A 20,718-nucleotide genomic window follows, 5' to 3' on the forward strand; every position below is an offset into this window, starting at 1 on the left:
AAAATGTTTCATTTCTAAATTTTTTTTTTTTTTGAGAAGTAAAACATTACACATTCAGTTGAAACATATGTGTCATTTCTTGGTTCTATTTCTATCTTTTCCTCCCTAGGAAAAACTACTAGTCTGAATTTGATCTTTCTTATTCCCATTAAGCTTTAAAAAATTTTTTACATGTGGATCCGTACATAAAATACTACATTTTGTTTATTTTTAAACTTCCTATCCTTCTGCAACTTGCTTTTTTCATATAACATTGTCTTACAGTTTTATTCATGTTAGTCTATATAGTTTAGCTCATTTATTTTTACTACTATTATTGTGTGAATATGCCACAATTTACCTATTCTCCTTTTAATAGATGTACTACAGTTTGTCCCTTTTTCTGTTAGTGGTTATTTAGATTGTTCCTGGTGTTTTTTGTGTTTCATTTTGGCTTTTATTCTAGTTAGTTAGATTTTGTTTTTGCTATTACAATGCTGCAATGATCGTTATTATGTACATGTTTCTGTGAAGATGTATACAAGAATATATCTCTTCAAGTGGAGTTGCCAGGTTGAAGGACATATTCTCAACTTAACTAGATATTGTCATACTGCTCTACAAAGTGGTTGAACCAATTTATACTTCTGTTAACACTGTCTGAGAATTACTGTTACTCCACTTTCTTGCTCCACTATTACTAATTTTTGCCAACCTTATGGATGCAAAATGGTATCTTTTTTTCATTTCTATGATTTCTAGTGAGGTTGGCCATATTTTAAAATGTAATCCTATTTTATGTTTAATATCACCTCTCTGAAGTTATTTGATTTGATATCTCAAACAATTACATTTACTTAGCACCAGTTTGAGCCCATAGTTGTGTAAGGCATTGGAAATGACAAGCAATATAAAGCAGGTTCTAGTTCATAAAAAATTAGAATCTTATTGTCTATGAAGATAAAACTTTGGGAAAGTAGAACAGCCTATCATTTAAAGAGTATTTTCTTCTATTACTTTGCAATGTATAATTGACTACAGGTTGTCAAGTGTGGGAAGTACTACTGAACAATCATTTTGTTTTAGTTAGAAATCATCTCATACAGATTCATTTAATATATTCAGGTCTCTTTTTCTGAACTACTATTTCATGGGAAAAGTTAGCCTCAGTTGTTATACTGCTATGAGCATTAACTTTATAAAATATTTTATGTCCGCATAAGATGTCTGAAGGCTGTAAAAGGAGCAATATGATCCCAAAAACTAAAAAGCAGAGACTTTAATCTCAAGAGATCTGTTACTATAGGCAAATCACATATTAAAATCCCTGATTGAATGGCACCTCCGAGAGAATTTAAACAAGGTCCTAGCAGTCTTGGAACTGAATGTCACGTGCAGGGTAAAGCAGCACCCACACTTTACATTAACAGGCCAGTAAGATGCTGTCGAAGATACAGACAGAAGTTTTACAAAGCTTACAATGAAGGCAAACCCAAATCAGAGCAAATACTTGAAAGGCCAATGAGATTGTGTTGAAAGGCACAGGAAGTTCTGGATGTCATCCTTCTTCTGAGCCGTTTACTGGGACTCTGCTGATAGCCTGGACTAGCGCTCTCTGTAAGAATCAGCTTGCGCACTGCCTTTGTCAGGTTCGGAATGGCCACGATCAAGCCAGCAGCGGAAGAAGTCCTGTGACACTGACGAGCCCAAGGGCAATACAGCGAGCAGGCCTGGGGGAGAGACGATGTTTGTTCGACCGGCCCCTGGCTATTCATGCAATGGGTGATGGTCTAAATCGTGTCCACTTGCCTCCTTAGGCCCAAGGCACGGCAGGAGCAGTCATTGAGAGGAGGAAAGGAAAATGCTCATAGTCGAGGCAAATGTTGATTAACACTGATGCAGTTTGGCTAATCCTGACCCTAAGCCCGAAGCAGGAATTGAAAAGAAAATACCTCTGCACAGAATTGAGGATTGTTTACTGACTTCCGTTATCTGGAACCAGGCCAAGGACCAAGAAGAAAACAAAGGCCTCTGAACAACCAGAAAAGCTGTCAGTGCAGTGCCTTTCAGTCACAGGCGACCCATCTCAAGTCTTCACTCAACACTTACTTCTCTAATTCAATATGCAAGTTTAACAAACTCGGACTCTTTGTCCAGCCCTCAACAAAGTTGAAACCGTAAGTTCGAAGGGCACAAATGAATTCAGAGCTCTTCTTAAATTTGTGTATGCTGGAAACATCACGATGTCACCATTTGAAAATGAGAAACGAAAAGGAGAAAATTAGAAAATCAACATATTTGCAAACCTCTATTTTTCTTACTTGCGCCTGGACATATGATCCATACAGTAATTGACTTTTTAAATCATAACTCCATTTCAGGGTAGACTTCTTATCAGGGTCTAAATGTTCAGCTCTCCTCCCCTCAACCTGCTCCCCCTTCCCTGAGGAAGAGCAGACACGGACAAGATTGGCCCCCTCGCTGCTAAAGGTCTGCACTGGCTTAAAAGATCACGTGTGTGTGTGTGTGTGTGTGTGTGTGTGTGTGTGTGTGTGTCACTGTTGTGCCCTCTCCCTGCTCCCTTTGACGCAAGCAGCTGGTGCAGAAAACTCTGGTATTAGTCCAGTCTCACCTCTGTATAGCCAACTCGAATATTAGAGTCTGGGCAAGGGTTAAGGGGAGAGACATGGAGAGGAAGAGACATCTTCGGCCTTTACTGAGTCCACATGCTACTGTTCAGTTGGCCCCAGTTCTCTAGATTTGGAGCGTTAATGACCCAAACAAATCTAGCTAACAATTCAGTGCTTCTTTGAGAGGATGGGTCAGGATTCTGGCATTTCATTATCCTGAGTCAGTACATCACTTAAAACACCCTAATCGCCTCCAGTAACATCTACGCTTCCTCTTTCGGAATACCAGTTAGTGGTTCTATTTTCTAGAATTAGTTGCTTGATTTCGAATCTTAACACGTACTCAAAGGCAATGTATAGGACAGAAATGCCAAATCATGCTTTTAAAAATGAGCCTTATATTGCTTAAAAGTAAAAGAAAAGGAAGGGCAATTTTAACATTCATATTTCAAGTGACTTATTTTCATTTCATTTTGGTTTTATATAGAGTGGTAAATATATTTTTATTCTTTGATATTATTGCACAAATCTTCCTAAAAATGCTACTGAAAATAGTTCGTTTCCTTTTCAAGTTTTATTTAAACAGAGGTTTATATCATTTGATCTTTCATAAAATATTTGCTCAACCAATAGATATGACGAGAGTCAGACCCCCTAAGGAAGGTTGTTTTTAGATAAAAATCATGTGAAGAATCATTTAGTATCATTTCCACAGTATTTTCCTTTTATTCCTAGTTAATGAAGAGCAGTCAGAAAGAAGTTTTGTTGTATATATTTTATTGTTTTATTGTATATATTGTTTTATTGTATATATTTTTCACACACACACACACACAAACACACACACACACACCCATTCGAATTCATCTACCAGTGTCAAGTTCATCCTGTAGTGTCTCACAAGCAGATTAATTTCTTCAAATGGATGTTTTTGTTTGTTCTCTGCTTAATGTTCTTTTTTAACAGAAGTATGTCTACCTGTTTTCTTTAACAGTTGTTTCGAGAAGTACGAATAATGAAGATACTGAATCATCCTAACATAGGTATGAAATTTATATGTAAATCAATGATTTAAATTAATGATGTAAATTAATGATTTCCCTGCATCTGAGAGAATTTGAAGTTACAATTTTAAAGATTTTCATATAAATAGAAAAGTGGTAACATGAGAAACTGATACTTTGGGTAAAAATAGACTATAAAGAAGTTAACTGAAGGCTACAAATTGCTGTTTTCTACTAGTTTGTAGAAACTCCACTAAATCTTCTCTCCACTAAAATGATGGATGTGACTTGGCGTTTATACATATAAATGTTTTTTGTATCTCCTTACTCATTCTCTCTAAAAAGAGAGTTCATGCCATTTAGGTATTTATTAAAAAATGAAGTCTAGATAATTTGATACTATGCATTGTGGTTTGATCATAGTTTATGGCAAAATAACTAATTTAAATTTAAGAAAATAAAGAGCTGATTTCAATTTTAGTGAATTTATTTCCATAAATTCTGGTTTCCCCCATATTTACCAATACATTTATTGATTACATCTGTTACATGAAGTCATTTGATTATAAGAAGTGGAGAGCAATTCTTCTTTTAATCTGTTTATTTTTGAAACACTTGTTTCTTGCACATTTAAAAATCTTTTGTTTATTAGAAATATTACTAATGTGATCATTTGTGGTGTATAATTTCAACTGTATCAGCCTGATGATTTAATAGCTTTTTAATCAGAAACTTTTATAATGTCACATAATTATAGAATTTTTTGTGTGTCTGTACTAAGATTTTTTAACATTTTATGATAGGCTGATGATAATATAGTGTCTTTTAAAGCTGTAGTTAAAATGTTATTCTAAAATCATTTTATTCTGATTTTAAGATTTTCCTTTTATTACCTATCTTATTCTAATTAGAAAAAGTAATGGTTTTTTTAATCCCAGAAACCTAACTCTCTTTTGACCCAGCAGTTGGTTTACTTCATGGTAAGTAGTTTTCTTCCACAGTAGTAATAATCCCTGAGAAAATTTTTAAATTTCAAATTATCACTAATAATCTATAATAAATACTCAGATTTTCCACTGGTTTAGTGTTACCTTAAATTTTATTAAAACATTTGCAATATGTGCTAACAGTTACAGAGTTGTATCTCTAATTTCTTTTTCAGTAAAATTGTTTGAAGTTATTGAAACAGAGAAGACCCTCTATTTAGTCATGGAATACGCAAGTGGGGGTAAGGATAAGGGGAATTGAAAAGCTATCTGTGATGAGACATACAGAATTGTCAACATCTAAAGGTTCATCCTAACACTTATGTCTTTATTGTTGTCAATGAATCTATAGTTTTATTAAAATGCCTTTAAACGATATCTTAAGGAAAAATCAGTGTTTGCTTTCAAGACCTAATGATCCTATATTTAAAAGTTGGATTTGGGGCTTATTTAAAAATTACTTAGGGACATTTTTCAAAACTAAATTTGTACTGGTACCTACGAATGTTTCGATTCTGTTATCTAAATATTGCAACATACCATATTATGAGGATGACTAAAAGCTCTTGGCTATAGGCGGGAAATCTCAAATTCAGAATGTAATAAAGTATATGGTAATAGCATATTCTAAGTCAGATATTTATTTCACTGATTGTTCATATATGACAGATTCTCAATATCCATGCATTTTCAAGATCATCCATAAAATGTTTCAATTTAAACAAGTATTGATTTATATATTTTCTAAGTTAGAAGACTGAGTTGACAGGTAAATAGTAAGATGCATTTGTACTAGAATGTAGTGTATGTTTTGGCTACATAGTATCAAAAATAGGAATGATTTTTAAACATTGATATATAGAGAGAAAATGGTTATTTTCATCTACACTTTCCCTCAAATGACAGATACATCAGCTCAAAAATCACAGTTCTGTCAGACATAGATAGGGCTTAATTTTCTCAGAAACAGGTTTAAAATTCATGGATTCAAATCGTTCAATAAGTAAAAAAAAATACTTGAAAATTTTAAAAGGTCAGATAATTTAAGCAATTGAAGAAGAGGGAGGGCAGCTATAATTATTTAAACCACTGGCTAATTAACTTTTTTGCTAATCAATAGAAAAACTTAGTGTTGTATCGTTTAGGCTGATAAAGTTTATAGATTTTTCTGGTGATTCAGATTTGGTGTAACTAGAATAAAGAGGATTTATTCTAGTCCATAGCATCTAAAATTACATATTTTTATACTCTTAGATTTCAAAAAGTTTTTACTACAAATATTTAATATTTTTTCATTGCTTTTTCAATTTTTATGCTGATTAAAAGCTTTAGTAGATTTAGTAGATTTTTGCAAAGCTTTATTCCATCCTGAAAATATTTCAATGTAGGTTTTTTGGTTTAACCTGAAAACCTATGTTATTAATGTTTATTATTATTGGATTAAAAAAATTACTCATCCATGCAAATGTACATAAAATGTAGGTCTATAATAAAACGAATGAACCTACAAATACCACATAATGAACTATTACTCTATTTTTCTATCCTTTAGTTAGATTTATATAACAGTTTGTCAGCGTGGGAACCCTGAGTGTTATTTTTAGTTTAGTTAGACTTTTTTTCATTTTAGTCATCTGAAGTCTAGAGAAAGGGGCTAGACATGCTTTGATATGAGAAATTATAGACTGCTGAAAATCTGTGGACACCGTTCTGTTTTTATGAAGGTCTACCACACATAATACGTATGTGTGAATACATCTATGGTTTTAAAAATGAACGGTAAGTACAGTCAACTCTCTATTGGTGCTAATGAAGGGGAGCAATGGCTGCAGGAATAAAGACCACCGGTGTCCTCACTGCTCTCCTTCAGTAGCGTAGTTGGGAGGGGCGGTGGACTGGAGAGATACGTGTCTTGGAATTCAGCCCAAACCTGAACCGAATGGTCTCTCCTTCAATCCCGATTCCTACTAATAACGTTTTCTTTCGTCTTGTCAGTCAACAGTCCTGTAACAACAAAACCATCATGGTTCTGGCAGTAAATCTAGAATCATTTTCTTGCCCTTTTAATCTATAAATGGCAAGATGCCTCTGGAAAATAAAACACTGAATGTTTTTCCTTTGAAGTTTCTAGACAGTTTAGGTTTGAACCTGACATGCACACAGAAATCTAGCATGAACAAAGAGGGGTCACACAAAATGGCCTCTTTGCCAGGCGTGGATCAGTTGATTCTGGTTCTTTAATGGGACAAAAGATTCCCAGTGATGGGAAGACAAGGAACTCCTTTTTCATTTTGAACCATGTTTTGTCTGAAAGAGTCTATTAAAAGAAGGTGTGAAGGCTGCTCTGGATTGGTGTGTTTATTCCTTCTTTCGTTCATGCAAACAGTATTTACTAAATGTTTCCTGTGTACTAGGTAATATTCTGGGTTCTAGGAACACATGGGTGAACAAAGAAAGTCCCTGCCCTCAAGAAGGTTACATTTTAGTTGGGGACGCAAACCATAAACAAATGACATATAGTAAGTGAAGGACTGAGTCATGTCAACATTTGGGGTCTGAGCGTTCTAGGCAGAACTTAAGAGTAGTCCAAAATTTTTAACTTTCGTGTATATCTTTCCCAGCCTAACCACACATATCTAGAATTAACTACTCTCTTGGGTCATCTAGAGCATGCATTCGTTTCTCTGTTTTCATCATCCCATTAAATCATTTGAATATGCTTCATGTAACATGCCATCTGACATTGTAGATGTATTAGTTTCATCTGACATACACCATTAGATATTCGATTTTAATATTTATATTCTAAGATTGATACTGCAGATATGTATATGTAATATATCTGTACATCTAGATTCAAATGTACCATTTATTGAGTGCTTACTATATGCCAGTCACTGTGCTAATAAGCACGTGCATTATTTCATTTAATCCTCACAAAAGCCATGTGAGATAGACAATAGATAGAAACGGGGTCTTAATAAAATTAAGAAATCTTCCTAATGTCTCCCAGTAGTTACTTATGGCTAAACCAGGATTCATACCCAAATCGGTCTGATTCTACAGCCTGAGTTTTTAATCACTGTGCCGTACTTTACAAGAACCCTCTCAGCCATTTTGTGAGTTTTTTTAAATATGCATGTATATCTATATGGTGGTGCAAATTGTGATGATAAGAACACAAGAAACAAATTTCTCCCTCACACTGAGATATTTCATTTTCGATGTTGTAACTAAACATTAATTAGGTTTTCTTACTATTTTTAGACCAGAGAAAAATGAAGAAACTTACAGGCACATGAAGTAATGGGTCTAGTGGAGGAAAGTTTCTACCGTTTCTAGTTGTCTTTAAATTATTTCAACAAATATGTATTGTCTATCCACTTTGTGTTCTGTCATGAGGACGGGGCAACAAAGCAAGTATGGATGTGGTAATGGAGTTAAGTAGTTTGCAGTTCGTGGAGGGTAACAGGAGATGCGCGTAATGACGGTTTAATTCTGTGTAATAAATAATTAAGCACAGAATAGATGAAGTGAGTCTGGTGAGAATCGGAAGGAAAAGAAAGAAATCAATGTGTATGGAAGTAGTGAGATGGAATTTGACGAAGAGCACATGACCAGGAGAATTTAAAGGAGAGAGAGCCAACACAATATGACTTTTGTTATATTATTTGAAATGTAGACCCCCAAATACAAAACCAAATGCAATTTTTGATTGCCTATGCTGTGGCTTCCCTTTATTAGAACGGATAATAAAGAGTTGACTGTATTTTTTTTAACGTAATAATTGAAAGCAGAAAGCAAGTTTTCTCGGTTATGTTTTATGACTTATTTTTAAAGAGATTTGCTAAATCATGAAGGTGCTGTAGATACTCAATTCTGTGTATAATTCTTTTTTTTCCCTATTCATGTAATAGTTTATGATTTATACAGAGCTATCAGAAAATTGTGGGCCAAAGCTTCTTTAAAAACAAGGCAAAAACTCGACATTGCGTATATTGTTAATTGAAAAATCTATGTATATTTTACTGCCTGCTTTACCTTTCTGATTCAGGTGAAGTATTTGATTACTTAGTTGCCCATGGAAGAATGAAAGAAAAAGAGGCCCGTGCAAAATTTAGGCAGGTATGGAAAGTAGTTTTCAACTTTGTTTTGCTGATTTTTTTTTTTTAGTGATGTACAATGGACAGTGTCACAATCTGGGCTTCAGGGTACATGGTATTTTCAAAAGAAAAATTCCTGCTTTCTTATACTTTTTAAGAATGGAAAATCGAAAAGGAAATCTGTTCTTCCTGAATTTAAATTTAAAAGAGTTGCAAATGGTTATTTTCAGATGACCATAAATAGTGAAATGTGGATAGGTGAGGCTCATTAACTCTTTGATAGTCTTGGAAATATAGGCTGGACTACAATAGAAAAGAAATACTTAATCCTTTATCCAATAATGGGAATCAAGTATTGTTAGCTTTATGTGTACACAGTATATGTGTACACATATGTGTAATCCTTTATCCCATAATGGGAATCAAGTAGTGTTAGCTTTATGTGTACACAGTATATGTGTGTACTGTTTAAAGAGGTTATTGTATTATTTTCTTTCATAATTAAAGATGTCTTTGTGTTAGAACTCATATTTTGTAGATGTAAAGACTATGGTCAATTTTATTTAGTCAGGTAGACAAGGAACCTTGCAAATGTAGCAGAAGAATGTGGTAAGATGTTTATATTTCCAGGTCAACTTGAATATGACTTGTTACAGACATGATAAAACAAGAAAAAGTAATTTAAGTTTAGCTAGGATTTTATTTTTAATTTTTAGGAATAAAGGGATTAAAATTAGCATACTATATAGATTACTGTAGAAATGACAAGTTAATGACTTGTAAATTGTTTATGAAATTGATTGAGGTCAAGTTTCAGCAAACAACTTAACTATACCCAAAACTTTGGGATTTTAATTATTGGGAATTTAAAATATTTCATTTAAAAATAGCCCAATACCTATTCTATAAGCATCAACACTGATTCTACAATTAAAAGGGTCCTGTAATCAGTAAGTTTGGGAAACACTGATACCAGATTTTCCTCTAAGATTTTACATGCGTGTTAACATATAAACAGCTGGAGAAGCCCTGAAGAAGGGGAAGAAAAAAAACCTGTTTAACTTTTTTTTTTATCGCCTTCTCCAAATTGATCATGGAGTGACTTTGTGTTGTGAAACCTCTGTTAATATCTCACAGACTCGTGACTTTTGGAACACAATTGGAAAAGTGCTTTATACCAAAGACATGCGTCGCCCTTTTATTCCAGATAAATCCCTAGAAGCATTCATGTTAAAATAGCTGAAACTGAACACAACCAGTAATAAGGAGGCAACGCTGAGAAACTGAATGGTGTTGAGCCACATACTGTTAAATTCTTTCCCGTCCTGGGCTGGACGTCCATGTCCAGGCTTACCTTAAGTAAAGCACTGCCGACATCACCTTAAATATCATTGTTGTCTCACTGACAGTCAAGGTAGTTTTAGTTAGTAGCTAGCCAGTAAGAAAGTTCCAGTTGGCATTAAATATCCCCATTGGGATCTTAATGGATATTTTAAAGACTGTTCCTACTCACTCTGTTCTTTGTGGTTAGCTGGTTTTATTTATTGATTGAAAAATGTATAGAAACTATACTATTTTGAATTAGAGAAGGTGAAGGTGCCTGCACGTCTTTACTGATGGGTTGGAGCAGAATAAGAGACTGGGGCACAGATATTTTCAAAAAGATTCAAGTAATCATGAATTGCCTTTTTAAAAAAATAAAGTCGGAATTATTTTAAAATCAGCTTCATGTTCTTTATGTTGTACAGGTTGAGTGTCAAATGTTGTGCTATTTAAAATGTGAAACAATGGGAAATATTTTCTGTCTAATTATTATTTATTATAAATATTAAATGTATTTACTATCTATCGATGTTCCCCCCAAATAAAAAAAGGTAACCAACTAACATTTATTTTAAAACCAGGGACACAGATCATACACACACCATTTTGTAGTTATTTAACAAAAGGTTATATTTGTTTGTAAATTTTTTTTGAGGAGCTTATTTTTCTTTATAAGTTAAATTAAAACTCTTAAAGAATTAATAAATGTACCTTTTCTTTTATTTTTATTTGCTCTGTACTTTATGAAATTACTTTTTTAAACTATTTATTTATTTATTTTAAGGAGGGCGCACCTCACAGTGGCCCATGCTGGGATCGAACCGGCCACCTTGGTGTTATCAGCACCATACTCTAACCAGCTGAGCTAACCGGCCACCCCTGAAATTATTTTAAAAATTTTTAACAGTGCAGAAATGTACTATATTAGCAAGGATATACGTATATACGTCTTACATATATACCTCCTCTTAGATACTAGGACAGTGTAAGACCACGTCAGCAGCCATTGAACATGCAATGCCTCTGCATTTCTTAGGATTTGAGGGTGTGCAAGAAAACTACAAAACTAACTCAACTTTTCCAATATCAAGGCTACAACTTCAAGCTTGGGAATTCCTGACTCACCTATAAGTAACTACAAAGCAACCCCAACAATTGCACCTCACACCAAAACACTGACATGTCTGGTCTTAGGGGCAGTGCAGGGCTGATTGTAAATCATGGTTTCAAGATGCATAACAGAAGGACCATAGGGAAGTTCCTACATCCTGTTTATGGAGGTACAGAATGTTTTGAGATGGGAGAGGCTGGCCATAGAATAACACAGTAAAACCTGGGCTTGTGGATGAGGATTCTTGAAGTGAGTCAGAAACCAGAACTTCTCTTCCAGAGCAGGAATGGTTGGTACTGCTGCATAAGTCTGGTTATATTATAAACCACCACGTTTGACTGCTAGAGGTCAGAGGTCGTAGAGTTTGGGGAACATAAATGCTTTTAATACGGAGCATTCTCTTTAATTATCTTTGCATTCTTAAGGCTCCAGGGGGTTTCATTCAGAAGTGCTTGTAGCACTGCTTTCACAGAAGTCGTTCTGTCTAATGCGAAATGCATGTTTGGTAACCAAATCACTATCTATAACGTGCCTTCTTCACTGTATCAAGACAAAGAGAATGTCATTATCAGCAAATTTCTGTCATCCATGATACAAAAATAGCCTTATAATATGAACATCTATAGCCCATATATTATGTTCAATAAGATATTAATATTTACATATAAATAAATTTGTTTATTGGCCATTAAACATAGTTTAATGAAAATTGGATATGAGAATTTTGAAGCATATCATTTAAGAAGACGAATACTACAAATATTCATTGTAGGATTCTGCTATATATTGATCATAATTCTTCACAATCACTCTGCTCAGAAACATGGAGTGGTTCTGTCGTACCTTCTTAGCTGAGAATTCAGACTTGCCAGTCTGTCAAGGTTTACCATGACCGTTTCCCACCCACTTGTCAAATACCTTGTGTTGCCTCCACATTAGCACATTTCCAATCCACCTCACCTCCTACCTCCCTATCTCCAGATCTCTGCGTTTCAAAACATTACCATCCTTCAGGGATGGCTTAGATCAAATTGCACCAACTCCAGGAAGCATTTCTGACTGAATTGATTCTCTGTTTTTTATGATGCCCTTCCTTCTTTGCACTTCTGCTTCTATGATTCTGCCTCGTATTACAGTTACTTATGTACTTGTGTTCTCCTCCTGATCAACTTTGAGCTCCTTAAGGGCAGGGTCCATGTAGTGTTAGGTTTTGCATTCCCCTACAACCAGCACATTTTCTTGCACATAGCAGGTACTCAATAAACTGACTGTTGAATCAAAATAAATTTAATTGACGGACATCTTATTCATCGTGTATTGATTTTGTTTTGAATTCATGTCTTCTCTGTCTTTGAACCATTTATATACATTAGAATAATTTTATGCTACTAAACTATTAGTTTCACTTCTACTTGGAAGGTGTTTTTTTTTTAACTCATATTCCTATTACCATGGTCATACTTCATGTCACCTTCAGACTTTTAAATATCTCTTTTCTCTTTCCATTGGTAAATGCCTGACCAGTATTCAACATGCACAGTGTGTACATTTAACCGAAACCACAGAATTGGATGTTCTGCTGTGCATTGAAATGGTCGTCTTCCTTTCCATCAGATAGAATTATATGTAAAAAAAATAGCTCTTACTTGAATGCTGTCAGAATCTTTCCGTTTCTGTATTTAATGTAGTAAAGAACTCTCTAAGTTTATAACCTATTTCTCATTTGTACCCTTTGGCTCTTAATCTGTTCGCTTCCTCCCTGTTTAACCCTTGTCGCCAAAGAGCCCTCTGTAATGGTTGACGACATACAAAACCTAGTTACAGGTGTAACTTACTTGGCCCAGCTGAATTAGTAACAGGTTTAAGATTAAAGTTCATTTTCCCTTCTTTTCTTTGATAAGTGAGTTTCTTTTTAAGGCACAAGAATTTTCCCATTTCTTTGTATATGAACAGACAAATATAGGATATTGCTAAATACCCCACTGACAAGTGCTTAGTATTATAAATTGACCTCACTAAAGAAACATGCCTTGAACACATTCGATGTAATTCCTAAAACAGAGTTTTGCATTTTGAACTTGAACCATCTTGGAATACTGATTCATATTTGCTAAAGCTCTTCTTCCAACACTGGAATAAATAGACCATTTGACCAAAACTATAAATCATACACATTTGATCATGTAAACAGAGAAATATAACAACGCATAAAAATCTTCATGGACTCTGACAAAAAAATAGTGTATTTTAGCAAGAGAATACTACTTTTCCACATTTAATATATGTAGATTCCTGAACTAAAGGAGCAGTGAAATTATTAAATATTACTTCGAAAATCTAACTTAGTAATTTATCTAAATTGGAGGTGATAATTGGAGAAAGTTGTGATTTTTTTTTACCATAAAATAATTTTTACTCTTTTATCCACTATTTCAGATTGTATCTGCTGTACAGTATTGCCATCAAAAGTGCATTGTTCACCGTGATCTTAAGGTAAGCCACTGATTTCATAACATAAAATTCTTAATTATTAACAGATATTTTAGAATATTAGAGCTATCTTTGATCGCCTGCCTAATTGTGTCAAACACTAGACAAGGAAATTACTTTTTATTTAATCCCGACAGCAACTTGGTAAAAAGCAATAGTCTCACTGAGAAAATGAAGAAACGATAAATGGGAATTTATCTAGCATTAAAACTAGAGGATTTGATTTGCCATGAATAAGCTTATTTTAATTGATAAATGTGGGACTTTGTCTCAAACTAAAAAGGCCTGAGGTTTCTTTCAATCAGAAGCAAGGTCAGGGCACATATCCCGGTTTGTTTGATGTAAGCGTCAGTGCTTATTGTTTATATTAAAGCCCAAAGTAATAAGGAAATTATTCAAATGTTTTTATGAACATCAAATGTGTGTGACTAGTATAAACTAGCATACTTGGGAATAAGAAATGTATGATAGCCAAGAAATGTTTGTGGTAATGAACATGGAAGCACACATATCACATTGAGGTACCGATTTCATTTCCTTGGGTATAAATCCAGAAGAGGGATTGCTGGATCATGTGGTAGTTCTATTTTTAGTTTTTTGAGGAACCTCCATACCCTTTTCCATAGTGTCTGTACCAATTTACATTCCCATCAATAGTGTACAAGGACTCCCTTTTCTCTACAACCTCACCAACACTTTTATATTTTGGATTATAGTCATCCTAACAGGTAGTAGGTGATACTATGATTTTGATTTGCCCTTCCCTGATAATTAGTGATTTTGAGCACCTTTTCATGTACCTGTTGACCGTTTGTATGTCCTCTTTGGAAAAATGGCTTTGGCCATTTTTTTTTTTAAACATTTTTTTAAATTAGTTTCAGGTGCACAAAACAATGTAATAGACATTTATCATTTGTATCCCTCACACAGTGACAACCCCCCTTCCTCATCCACTATCCCTTTGACATTGCACACAGCCATTACATTTCCACGGTCTCTATTCCTAATGCTGTACTCCACTTTCTTGTAACTATATATATATTGTAGTTGACAATAAGAAGTTATTGTTCAGCTTCTTGGGTTGTTTTATTGTTGCTATTGAGTTGTATGAGTTCCTTGTATAGTTTGGATAGTAGCCCTTTATCAGACCCATAGTTTGCAAATATCTTCTCCCAATCCATAAGTTCCCTTTTTATTTTGTTGATGGTTTCCTTTGCTGTACAGAAGCTTTTTAGTTGGATGAAGTCCGCTTGTTTATTTTCACTTTGATTGCCTGAGCTTTTGATATCATATCCAAAAAGTTTATAATATTGTGTTGAACACTGGAAATTTCAGAAGCTCTCCTCATACACACACACACACACACACACACACACACACACACACACGTAAGTATAAAGGTAGAAAGTCTCTGGGCTAAAACATTTGTCTTTTTTTCCTTTCTCCCAAATTGTTCCTTGCCTAGGAGTCTGTTCTTCTTTTTACTTCTTTTCTGATGGTTTCTATTAATTACTAGCACTAGTTTGTGTTTTATTGAAAATTCTGTTTTAGACAGTAAGTCTGCTCCTGTATTTTGGCTCCATTTTTCTGAACTTAGATTTTCTAGTTCTCCAGATTTTTCTAGTTCTGTCCTCCTTCAGCTATTTTAAGAGGAAATCACTTCCACAGAGGAAGAGAAAGGACTATTCTCCTGCCTGTGTGTTTGACTTCCAGTTTATCACCTCATTTTTCTTATTTGAAAAAAAAACAATATGCAAAAAATCATGTTCAACACCCTGTGTCCTTACTCCAGTTCAGTGCAGGGAGTTTCCATGTGCTCCTGGAAGGAGCAGAAACCCCCCAGCTCTCAGAAGCCCTCCCCTCCCCACTCTGCCCTTCTGAGGCAGCCTGGGTACTTTGATGTCCATCCAGACATCTTTAAAGAGACGAAGAAAAGTCCAGCTTGCTCCCAGATGGCCTCGGAAGTTTACAATGACCAAGCCTTTACATCGAGACATCAGAATAACCTGGTTTTGTCATGCAGTCCGGATATGTTATGATTTAATATAAATCTCCCAAATTTATTTGCTGGTGTCATAAGTATGTCATAAATCACACCACATTTTTATATATTTTTGGGTGCTCGACATATCTCCATTTTCCAAAACAAATATCCCAAACTAGCATACCTTAAGGAAAGAAAAGAAGAAGGGGTGGGGGGACACTGTGATGTGCAGAGTGCCTGACTCATGACCATTGGACCGTCCAGTGACAGAGAACTCTGATGTTCATCTTAGTCCAATTGGACTCTTTCTTGGAACCTGATAAAACACATCTACGAAGTAACCTGTAACTTTGTTAATCTATCAGTTGTTAACAGTTTGAAACAAAACATGTACAAAAGCAAATGCTTTATTGAATTGCTTGCATTTACAAAAGGCACATGAACAATTTTTTCTTTGAATGATTCTGATTTAGGATTTTGGAAAGCCAGCATTTCAAAACATGGGGGTGGTGGGAATCACTGCTTTCTACCATACTATACCACCAGAAGAATATCTAGTTTTAGAACAGCAAAAGGAAGCTTAAAGCAGACAAGATCTAAGGGAGTGTGTATTACGGTGTATTGTTTTATTGAAAGAACAGAGCATGACGAAGCATTCTGTAAGAGAGGACAAAGGATTGAATTCAGGGGTCACAGAAGCCCTGACTGGCAGTTACTTTAGGTATTAGCCTTGCATTCACCAATGATACTCTATTAAAATAAACAGAGCACCTTTGGGTAAACTTGGTAGTTTTAAGCCCAAGACAGATTAGTGTTATGTTGACTTCTGTTCTTCAGAATAGGTCATATTAAGATACAGTTTCAGGGAGTGGTCAGATGACTCAGTTGGTTAGTGCTCCAGCTCTGAACAGCAGGGTTGCTGGTTCGATTCCCACATGGGCCAGTGAGCTGCGCCCTCCACAACTAAAGTGAAAGACGACTTGGAGCTGATGGGCCCTGGAGAAACACACTGTTCCCCAAAATTCCCCAATAAAAATTAAAAAAAACCCATACAGCTCCAGGATGTTTCTTACCTTGAAGAAAAACGTGAGTTTAAAATAACCTATGGAACAAAATCAGTTTTAAATAACTTTTCTTAAACAGTTGCAGCTATGCATCTAAATGAGAGTTTTGACAGTGTTAACATTTAATCTTCTGTAGATGTAATTCCGAATGGGTGTGCGCTGAAGTACCGTGCTGGCCCTCTAAACTTGGTATTACCTTTAAAAATGAGGGGCAAGAAATACATGTTTGGGATCTGAAACAATTATAATGAATATTTTCCGGTATGTAGGTTCTTTACATTGTCCTTTTTATGATTTTCCTCTTAGGCTGAAAACCTTCTCCTTGATGCTGATATGAATATTAAAATTGCTGACTTTGGTTTTAGTAATGAATTTACAGTCGGGAACAAATTGGACACATTTTGTGGAAGCCCCCCCTACGCTGCTCCTGAGCTTTTCCAAGGAAAGAAGTACGATGGGCCCGAAGTGGACGTGTGGAGTCTGGGCGTCATTCTGTACACGTTAGTCAGTGGCTCCCTGCCGTTCGATGGCCAGAATTTAAAGGTATCAGCTACATTTGATACTCATGATTTATCCTCAAGCACAATCATTTTGAAAGCCAGTTATTCGTGCTTTCTTTTGCTTTTCTAAGGAACTGCGGGAGCGAGTCCTACGAGGGAAGTATCGTATTCCCTTCTATATGTCCACCGACTGTGAAAATCTGCTGAAGAAATTATTAGTGCTGAATCCGATTAAGAGAGGCAGCTTGGAAGTAAGTAGTGTCCTGTTCTCCAGGTTTAAAGTTTCACAATTAAAATATTCCAGGAACAGAAGAGCATTTTTACTATTTTTTCCCCCTTGTGTGTTTTTAGGGAAATTGCCAAATCATCCAATTTGTCTGTGTTTACAGCTAAAGAAAAGTAACATGATTCTTTCACTACTCAAAAAGTTCTCACAGAAAAGTTCCTCTAAATACTGCTGTTTCTTCTTTGTCCTGAAGTGAGTGAAGTATGAAATTCAAACAACATAAAAATAGGGATAAAGTTGACTTTTAGTTAGTGAAGGAGGAAAACTAGCCTCTGGCAGAATTGCTTGATCCAATACAGAAACCTTGAATTTAGGAAGTACAAATATTTCAAAGATAAAGAAGACAATGAAAATTCTAATCCAATAAGTACTTCATGTCTGTATCTGAAGTTCGTATCTGATGTAAAAACAGAAAATCAATAGAAATCTCTCAACATCAGTACAGAAAACTTAGAATATTTAAAAATGTTGAACATATTGGAAGCAGGTATTTCATTTAACACACTGTTGTGTTGCTTCCTTACGTTCCATATGTGAGGTTATTTTTAATAATAGACACTATTATAAATGTGCAAAGTATATTACAGCAGAATAACATCCTGATACTGCAATGAGTACCACTTATTTTTGCCTGTCTCTTTTTGACAAGTGATATTTTAGCCTGTACTAAGGTAATTTCAGAGATTCAGCGTGTATTGTTCACTGGTACTTTTTTGTCTTCATTTATTTGCCTGAATAGATAGGATAGAAAACTTCAGAGCATTAACCTCATTTAAACTGTACTTTTTTAGTGTAGCAATGAGGCTTTCTGGCACGGACTCCATGCTGGTTAGGAGGCCGCCCTATAGTGAACCATCCCTGTGTACAGAGCTCTCAGGTTAGTTTGGGCTTTGTCATTTTATTTCCACAAGTATTTTTCACGAAAAGTATGTTTTGATGGAAGTTAAGGGATGGTGACTTCCATTGGGAAATTATTTTAAATGCTTTATATCACTGAATCAATTATCAGATATTTTTTACTGAATTATTTGTTTAAATGTGATTAGTTCCTTCCTATGATTTTTGTATTTTTCTTTTTCCTCTGGGGTGGCAAAGGATATGTTAATAATGTTTTAAAAGAGAAACCTGTGCAATAGAGAAGTCGACTTTCACATTATTGCTTTTCTAAACTTACTTTCAACCATTATTCATAGAAACTTCTGTGAAGTTAAAATTGTTGACTCTCATATCAGTTTTAAAGTTTAATCCTGCTTTATGACTCACTTTTATCATAGGAGCCTGGTTTACCTGAATGTCACTTAATAAAATGTCCAGAGTTGAGGCATCAACTCAGCTAATAAGCAGAGCAAAAAGACCATACAAAAATTATTGTATAGGATGTTACAAATCTCTACGGACAGGGGATAAGATGTACTTAGTGTCTTAAGGATGATTCATTGACAGTAGCCAAATATTTAAGTCTTTCATCCTGAGCATTAAAATTTGAATGATTAAAGTATTAGAATTCCGAGCTGAATTTAAAAGCCAAATGGTTATTATGAAAACATTTGGTCATCAGAAGCTCAACTTGATATATTTGAATATAGTTTGGAACCCCCTGTTCCAGCTTATCAAAACTAAGTTTTTCAGCCGTGGAACCATGAGTCTGCATTGGAAATATTATCATAATATTGCAGATATTACCATACAAAGGCTGGTCTGCTTCATAGTTCCCAGAAATGACTTTCCAGAGGAACCTGATACCATTAAAAAAAAAAAGAAGAAAGATTTCTTACTCTAGCACTTAAGACATTGCCCTTGAAATATGTTGAAATTTACATTAGTCTTCACTTTTATTTTTCATACCAACTTTATTATCAGTTTTACAACAAAAAAAATTCATGAACTATTAAAAAAATAGCTGTTTTCTAAACACCGATCGTTAATGTATAAACATAAAATTTCATACAGTAGTGTTTCCGTGTCATTTTTTCCTCCAGTAAGTCGTTTATTTTTTTAACATAAAAGTTTTAGTGTGTACTTTTTGCTTTGTTGTATGAGTGAGTGCCTTCCTTACCAATAGCAAGATTGTCGTCCTTGGGTCATGTCTACTTATTGTACATTTAAGTTGTTTTCATTGTTTTTGCAATAAATAATGTGATATACTTTTTTCCCTTTGGGATATGTGGTTAGACAAATTCTCCAGAACGTCATGACTGGGTCAGAGGGTACAAACAGTCTGATAGGTCCTTGTGCATCATTGCCAGAAGGTCGTGTGTGACCCAAGGCCTTTGAAAGTAAAGCATTCTCCACAGCTTGATTCAGTATTGGATCTAATAATTTCTAGTATTGGATACCTTTATGATAGTCAAATATGATAAAAATAGTAGTCAAATATAAAAGTATATAGTTTGCCGTAATTTCTCTAATTTGTATTTATTGCACTAGAGATAATGCTCGATATTTTTAATGAATAGGTTAACCGTACTTCTTAACGTACACGCTCTCTGTGCCCCTTAACTGCTTGTCCAAAGGGGGCTGGTTAATCAGCCTTGTACATTTGTATCACCTCTGTGCATGTTCATATGAAGTATTTGCTGGTAATTCTCATATTTAAAAAAATGGAACTTTATTTTTTTCAGGTGTTACTTGAGTATCATGAGTTATTGAATAGAATAAAATACTAGTCTTTCTTCACTATGTAATTTGTTAATATTGAAATCGATTTAGAGAAACTTGTATGGCTATTTATTGTTTTACTAAACTTATTTCACTTATTTAACATCTTCCTGTTGTTTCTCAGATATGACTGCATACTTTATTAAAGTATTTCTTAAAGCCTTATCAATAAACTACCTTATTTATCTTCCCATAAAAACTAATGAGATTAATTTCACATTCAGCTTGCTTGATGTAGAGTTATTTCTGTATCTAAGCAGTTTTATAATTTTTTCAGTCTGTATACCTATATAAATACCTATATACTGTAAATGCTCTTCCTAATTGCACTAATAATGAAACTAATATTTTTTTCCTATTTATTTATTGGACTATTGGTATGTGTAGATTTTTTTTTATTAGAAGGAAACTCAAAAACTTTTCTCCTATCCCCTCTACGTATATCTTCTTTCATTTTTCCAGTCCTTAACCAGGATGGACAGTGTTACCTTTTAAAATAATGCAAAATTTGAGCTAAAGCAAAGCTCCTTCTTATTGACCTTTCTCTGTCATCTTTGGTCCTCTTCAAAAAGTATTTATTTTTACTTTTCAGCTGCTGCT

General features: G+C 34.5%; 1 protein-coding gene across 4 annotated transcripts in view; it reads left to right on the forward strand.

Moving 5' to 3' along the window:
- Positions 1–20,718, forward strand: part of MARK1 (microtubule affinity regulating kinase 1) — an 86,352-nt gene that overhangs the window by 38,401 nt on the left and 27,233 nt on the right. For 3 of the 4 annotated variants that reach the window (XM_033099738.1, XM_033099739.1, XM_033099740.1), the window contains exons 4-9: positions 3,604–3,652; positions 4,776–4,841; positions 8,654–8,724; positions 13,573–13,629; positions 16,981–17,217; positions 17,306–17,425. In XM_033099738.1, coding sequence (XP_032955629.1) covers positions 3,604–3,652; positions 4,776–4,841; positions 8,654–8,724; positions 13,573–13,629; positions 16,981–17,217; positions 17,306–17,425 — 600 coding nt within the window. Of the gene's footprint in view, positions 1–3,603; positions 3,653–4,775; positions 4,842–8,653; positions 8,725–13,572; positions 13,630–16,980; positions 17,218–17,305; positions 17,426–20,718 lie in introns of those variants that run through there. The other variant, XM_033099741.1, reaches the window with a different exon arrangement.

The sequence above is a fragment of the Rhinolophus ferrumequinum genome, chromosome 27 (genome assembly GCF_004115265.2).
Source record: "Rhinolophus ferrumequinum isolate MPI-CBG mRhiFer1 chromosome 27, mRhiFer1_v1.p, whole genome shotgun sequence".
Lineage (NCBI taxonomy): Eukaryota > Metazoa > Chordata > Mammalia > Chiroptera > Rhinolophidae > Rhinolophus > Rhinolophus ferrumequinum.